The sequence below is a fragment of the Alosa sapidissima genome, chromosome 13 (genome assembly GCF_018492685.1).
Source record: "Alosa sapidissima isolate fAloSap1 chromosome 13, fAloSap1.pri, whole genome shotgun sequence".
NCBI classification, from domain to species: domain Eukaryota; kingdom Metazoa; phylum Chordata; class Actinopteri; order Clupeiformes; family Clupeidae; genus Alosa; species Alosa sapidissima.
Genome location: NC_055969.1, coordinates 20,775,667 through 20,782,983, shown reverse-complemented (window position 1 = coordinate 20,782,983; position 7,317 = coordinate 20,775,667). Strand labels below are relative to the sequence as shown.

General features: G+C 38.0%; 1 protein-coding gene across 2 annotated transcripts; it reads left to right on the top strand.

The window, feature by feature from the left end:
• Positions 1-3,287: 3,287 nt before the first annotated feature.
• LOC121679779 (interleukin-1 beta-like) lies at positions 3,288-7,115 on the top strand. 2 transcript variants are annotated; one of them, XM_042058807.1, is made up of 7 exons: positions 3,288-3,946; positions 4,051-4,095; positions 4,434-4,473; positions 4,652-4,844; positions 5,129-5,311; positions 5,626-5,756; positions 6,241-7,115. In XM_042058807.1, the coding sequence occupies exons 2-7, from the start codon at positions 4,055-4,057 to the stop codon at positions 6,448-6,450; spliced, it is 798 nt and encodes a 265-aa protein (XP_041914741.1). In that variant the 5' UTR covers positions 3,288-3,946; positions 4,051-4,054; the 3' UTR covers positions 6,451-7,115. The 2 variants fall into 2 exon arrangements, with proteins under 2 accessions (XP_041914741.1, XP_041914742.1); XM_042058808.1 differs by lacking the exon at positions 4,051-4,095.
• Positions 7,116-7,317: the final 202 nt, after the last annotated feature.

Here is a 7,317-nt window from a genome sequence, read left to right as displayed (position 1 = left end):
TGAGTTTGTTTTTATATTCCCTGTTAAAATTTTTTTTTTTCAGAATTTGTGGTAGGATTTCTTAGATTACGTTGACTGGTCACAAGAAGAGAAGCGAAACAAACCACAACTAATGGAAAGTTTCAGGAAGGAGTGGAAATTTTATGATTTTCAAAAGGACTCCAATGATTTCCTGAATTGCACTGCAAGAAAGAGTTAACAAAAGCAAAGTATCAGAATACCACTTAAATACAAAATAAAATAATTAATAATAATAATAATAATAATAATAATAATAATAATAATAATAATAAAAATAAAAATAAATATAGCGGCAATGGCGGGCCTGAGCACCTCCGGTCCGCAACCCGTGACATTTCGGAATCCAACAAAGCTCCGATGTGGTGCGTTTGTGAAATGTACACATTTGATGCGTGTGCTGTTTGTTTATGTATTTTATTTTCTGGCACATTTACTTGCTTGGCCAGGTGGGGGCACAATGAAAGGCAGGCCCATTGGGTGTCATCATAATCATAATATATGATTTGGGGGCAGCCGTGGCCTACTGGTTAGCGCTTCGGACTTGTAACCAGAATGTTGCCGGTTCGAACCCCGACCAGTAGCCACGGCTGAAGTGCCCTTGAGCAAGGCACCTAACCCCTCACTGCTCCCCAAGCGCCGCTGTTGTTGCAGGCAGCTCACTGCGCCGGGATTAGTGCGTGCTTCACCTCACTGTGTGTTCAGTTCACTGTGTGCTGAGTGTGTTTCACTAATTCACGGATTGGGATAAATGCAGAGACCAAATTTCCCTCACAGGATCAAAAGAGTATATATACTATACTTATACTATATATATACATTAAACTGAGAAATTTCAGACCATTCATTTTATGCAAAGAACATTTCTGATTTTGGTTTGCCAGATGGTGGCGCTATGTTAGGTAGGCATATTGGGTGTTTGGATATCATATACACCTAATCTGATTAATGATGCATCTGATTGTGATACCCAACAGACGTGGAAAAAACACATTCCTTCTCGTGCCAATTGGTGGTGCTATGCAAGGCATGTTAATAAGACATATGAATATAATCATCATGATATCTAATTTTGTGTAAAATTTCAGATCAATCAGTCAAAGCATTGAACATTTTTGGCACATTTCCTGATTGGCCAGATGGTGGCGCTATGCTAGGCATGTGAATTCCACATGTGAATGTTATTATAATCATGATATCCAATATTTTGTAAAGTTTCAGATCAATCCATCAAAGCCTTGAACATTTTTGGCACATTTCCTGCTTCGCCAGATGGTGGCACTATGCTAGGTATGTGAATTACACATGTGATTATCATCACAATAATGATATCCAATATTTTGTAAAGTTTCAGATAAATCAATAAAGGCAGTACCAATTTCTGGCACATGTTCCTGCTTGGCCAGGTGGTGGTGCTATGCCAGGCAGGCCCATTGGTTGTCTGGATTTCATCATAATCATAATATCTATTAACCTGAGAATTTTCAGACCATTCATTCAAAGCATAGAACATTTCTGCCACATTTCCTGCTTGGCCAGATGCTGGCGCTATGCTAGGCATGTGAATTACACATGTGAATATCATCACAATAATATCCAATATTTTATAAAGTTTCAGATTAATCAGTTAAGGCATTGTCTATTTCTGGCACATTTCCTGCTTGGCCAGGTGGTGGCGCTATGCCAGACAGGCCCATTGGGTGGCTGGATTATGGGCTTGTGAATATTGTCATTACCATGGTATTCAATAACCTGTGAAATTTAACATTGCAAGCCATGCATGGTGAATTAAGACACATTTATTGTTTTTGTGGAAGGGTATTAAAATTCATAGTTTCGCCATTTCATCAAATTACAACATATCAAAAAAAGCTTCTCCATTTAGAATAAGAAGCATATTGGCATCATGTATACCAACTTTCACATGAATCGGAGCAACCGTCTAGGAGGAGTATGTTAAAATTGATCATGTCCACAACACACAAAATCCCAATTATCACTTCCTGTGGGCGTGGCTAATGGCATGTTAATACAAAAGTTGTTTGTTTTTGGGAGTTACATGCGCCCACCAAATTTGGTGTGTGTATCTAAAACTGTATATGGAGTTCCTGGGCCAAGCCCAGTACCAAGGCTTTTCCCCTGTGTATTCATGGTACCTCTTGATGTGTGTGCCAAATTTCACCTCTTTTGGCATCACAATTCATCACATTTTAGTCCGCACAAAATCCCAAATACCTCACTTCCTGTTGGGCGTGGCTTATGCATTGTACATACGAAAGTTGTTCATCTTGGGGAGATACACACACCAACCAAATTTGGTGTGTCTAGCTGAAAGTATGTGCCAACCACTGGATCAATCACCTAAGGAGGTGCTACTGAGTCCCTGTGCCATGCTAGGGGCCAAGCCGTTATGCCTATGTAGCCATTGTGATACCAGATGTGTGTGCCAAATTCCAAGACTTTTCATCCATGTTAACCACCTCAAAAATAGCAAAAAGGTGAACAAATAATAATAATAATAATCCTTTCAAAAACAATAGGGCTTCGCACCTCTCGGTGCGCAAGGCCGGGACCGTCGGTGCTCGGGCCTTAATAATAATAATAATAATAATAATAATAATAATAATAAAACATGTATTTTTTTATAGTGCTTTTCTAGACACTCAAAGACACTTTAGAGTTTTTACATGGGTAAACAAACAAACAAAGTCCATGGATAATATACACACAGGGGCTCAAATGTGGGTCTCAAATTAAGCAAGACCTACCCACAAAAAAAATGTGATCTTCTGACAACCATTCTGAACAAAATGAGATGTCTGAGATCAGAGATCTGTGGACAATTTGGACCTGTAGTGTCAAATTCCAGTTCAAATTAAGTTTTTAATTTGTTTCATATGTTTGTTTATATGATAGAGACAACACTTATTAATTGACAGACAAAAAACTGTAAATAAGCCTTACAGTTACAGTTTACAATGCCTAAAAAGTATTCACCCGCTTGGATATTTCCCCTTTTACTGCTTTTAGAAATGGAATGATGATTCCATTATCAATTTAATTTGTCATTTTTTTTACAATAATTTACAAGAAACCCCTCATTCATGTCAAAGTAACAGCAGATTTCTACACAGTAATGTTAATTAAAAATTAAAAAATATAATGCAAAATAAGCAATTGCATAAATATTCAGCAAAACATATGGGAAGCCGGGAGGACAATCTGATTCAGTTGGCAAGAGAAGCGACTTAGAGGAAGATTTACTTTCCAGCAAGACAAAGAGCCGAAGCATACAGCGAAAACTACACAGAAATTGTTTAAAGACAAAAAGGTGAATTCTGGAGTGGCCAAGTCAAAGCCCAGACCTCATATCTGTGGCTGGACTTGAAAAGAGCTGTTCACACTCAATCCCCTCATGACCTAACAAAGCTTGAGTAGTTTTGCAAAGAAAAATTGAGTAAAATTGCAGTATTCAGATGTGCAAGACTAATTGGGACCTATCCACGCAGACTCCATGCTTTAATTGCGACCACAAGTGCATCTACTAAATTCTGACTTGAAAGGGGGGAATGTTTATACAATTGCTTATTTTGCATTCAAACACACCTGAGGCAACACGTTCAGGTATAAGGTGCGATGAAGATTATGTTTAATCTTCGTGTAAAAGTTCTGTGTAAATCTTTTAAAATACTTTTAAGGTGCATACAGCTATTGCAACATTAATACTTCCTCTTGTAATTGCGTAAGAGTTGTATGGGCTTATTAAAAAGATGTTGCAATTTTTGACTTTTTTTTCACTTCAGGGGTTTGCCAGCTCAATCCTATAAAAGCAAGACTCTGTGTGTGATACTCAGAACATTCTGAGACAACGATTCATCAACATATAAAAAGAAATATCTAAAGGAGCATATCCTCATCCTACTAACCGGTAAGATGACATTATGACAAATTGAGATGTCATTATTATACATTAACAATCCTAATGTCACAGTTGTTTGGAGATTAAACTTTTTCTTTTTCCATTTTTTTTAGCATAATGGCTGACGTGTATTTCAATTTGGCTGCAGCTTTGGAAAGGTTAGATATATCTTTAATGCAAAATTGAACATACATATATTGTTTAGAGTTTGTTTACAAAAGTCTCTAGAGGACACCTATATTTTTTTCTTGAGATCTCAATATATGTAACGGGTTCTCACAAGATAACCATTTTTGTAATTAACATCTCAAGATAAGTGGCTTGTTAGCTTGAGATACCCATGTTTGTCGCTACAATAATCCTCAAATATCAGAGTGGTCCTGGAATGCATGTAGCCTAAAGTAGCTAATATAATTTCACTCTAATATCTATTTCACTTTTTAATTCTTCCCTGCATTTTACACCTTAATGGACATTGTTTTTACTTTTGCAACAGCTACAAACCCGACTCTGTGGAAGCTGAATCAACGATCAAGGTGAGTCATTTAATGTCTTCACACAAATACAGACTTTCTAATTAATGTAGGCTATCAGTATGACACCTTATTGTTGTTACTGATGCCAGCTATTGAAATTCATATTTACAAAATTAATAAATCTGTGGACTAATGTTTGTGTATTCTGTAGCTAATGTGTGTATGTGTGTTTTTTCAGATCAAAGAACACGATGCAGAGTGTGACCAACATTCAGGAATCGACATAGAGGTGGTTGATGAGCCTCATAACATGCGGCAGGTGGTAAACCTCGTCATTGCCTTGCACCGTTTAAAGAAAACCCAGAAGCTGCAGGGCACTGAATTCTCAGACGAGGAGCTGTGCAACATTTTCTTTGAGAATGTGGTGGAAGGTAATTTGACTTTTGGCGCCTCCAAAGCTTGCCTTCAAAAGATTGTGAATTCAAAAATAAACCCCAGAGATTTCAATAGCAGGTCTTCTTACAATGTACTAGCACCTTGATCTGAGGAAGATGAGATATAGATGAACAGTAAACACTAGCTGAGCCTCTGAAAGAAGGAATTCCAAGCAAATCATTCTAGAACATAAGGGCTCTAGAAATACAGTATCTGCTAACTAAGTTTTCCAGTGATGTGCCTTGATACATCTCATCATATGCCACTCATCATCTTTCAGAGTATGTGACACCAACAGTCCATCAAAAAACAACAAATGCTGCTGACCACTATGACTCGTCTGAACAACCGCAGCAAAAGTCCTTCATCTGTGATGTTCGAAACAAGTTCCTGGTTCTAAGTAAAGGAATCACCACGGAGCTGCAGGCCATCACCCTCCAGAGTGGGAACAAGAGCAGAAGGGGTGAGTACTCAGCAGAACGCATCACACGGAACCCGGTTCCACTGGTACCAACCTCACAGTCTTTCTGAAAGTCATAGTAGTTTTACAAAGCATGATTCTTTAATGTTTTGGTCTTTATTGTACACATGTAACCTACGTTGCGTAGGACGGCACAGCTCATGTCATTATTTGTCAGTGTTGTTTTGTAAAACATTTCTGTGAATTTGGTTAAGCAGTGTTGATTTTACTCTTTACTCATCTTGACTTGGTGAAGTGGGTGGCATGTTCAGTGGCCATTCAAAGCTTTTAACACCTGTTTCCTCTTTGGCTTGCAGTCCAACTGGAACTGACTACATACAAACCCTCGGTCACACCTGACAAAGGCCGACCTATTGCCTTGGGGGTGGGAGAAGACCTCTACCTCTCATGCACGTCTTCCTCTGGGAAACCTGTTCTAGGCTTAGAGGTACAGTAAATTCAAACACAACACACATTCAGCTATCACTGTGCCTGACATATAAGAAGACATTATATTCTCTTCTTACTTAGTTGTCATGACTCATGTCTGTGGTGTATCTCACAAGCTCAGTGAAATCATCGGAGCACACAGACGTGGATGTTTGTTGTCTCAGTACAGCTAACGTTTCCATGGGTATGCCATCTTCCCAGATCTTCTAACATTCCGATAGGTATTCCATCTTCCCAGATGGACTAACTAATTCTTTTATTTCCCCTTGGGGATCAATAAAGTATCTATCTATCTATCATATTCCATCGAAACGTTAGTGTTTTTGCTGCACTGAAATAAAACAACAAACATCCACATCTGAGTGGTCCTGTGACGGCTCCCTCTTTCCATATGATCTGTCCTCTCCCATGAAACACCAGACTGGCAATCAGAAACAATGTGGAACTTTTTTTTATCTAAATACTTTCTTTTGTGTTTTTAGGTGGTGAAAAAGGAAGACCTGAAGAGCATCAGTGGCGACATGAAGCGATTCCTGTTCAACAAGACGGTCTCTGGACAAACAGTGACCAGCTTCGAGTCAGTGAAGTATAAAGGCTACTTCATCAGTACGTCTTACACTGATGGACAGCGAGTGGACATGTGCCAGAGTCAGGATGTCCCGGACCGCCTGACGTCTTTCACACTTGTGTGAAATGGCCATTTCTGCCACTATATACCAAACACCCAGACAGTATGTACAATGTGCAGCCTTTAGTCTGGGTGTTTTTTAAAAACCTGAGCAGAGTTGAAGGGTTCAGAACAGAGTCCTTAAACTCACTGGGATGGATTTCCAACCTTATATTTGGGGAAATTTAATTTGTCATAGTAAATACAAATTGTATTACCTAACAGCAAGTTAAGTAGAAGTTCATATTGAATTCCTGTGGATGTCATTTTATTCATTTGTATTTATGGAATTTTTGTGTGGGCTGAAGTTCCTTTGTTTTTATTTATTTATTTATTTATGTATGGTGTTTATTTATTATTCTGCATATTCTGTTACAATTTCTGATTGATTTCTGATTCTGAATTTCTGAATGATCTACAATTTACCATGAATCTACCATATAATCAACCATGACTTTGCAAAGCAAACAGCAAATACTGTCCATGGGTAACTTTCATACACTGCATGTGGAAGGAGCATTGACACAGAGTAACATGTCATAAATCTCTAATCGTGTTTTTAATGTAACTCGGATGTCCTCCAGAAGTGATAATATAGTTGCATTTAGATGACCTGCTGTGTTGTAAATGATGGATCTGTTTTGTATACTTTGTGCTTTGCTTTCAAAATAAAAGTGTTCAAGAATCAGATTTGGTTGTAACATTGTATTATGTTTAGACTATGGAATTTTCAAGTGTTCATCTACATCATTGGTTTCATTTAAAAACTGATTGATTGGATTATATACTGGGCCTGTGTTCTTCTCTTGGATTGTGATTCAAACCTGTTGTCATTGTACATATGACAATGTGACCCACATGCACTATTTTTAAATTTACATCATCTTTGGCA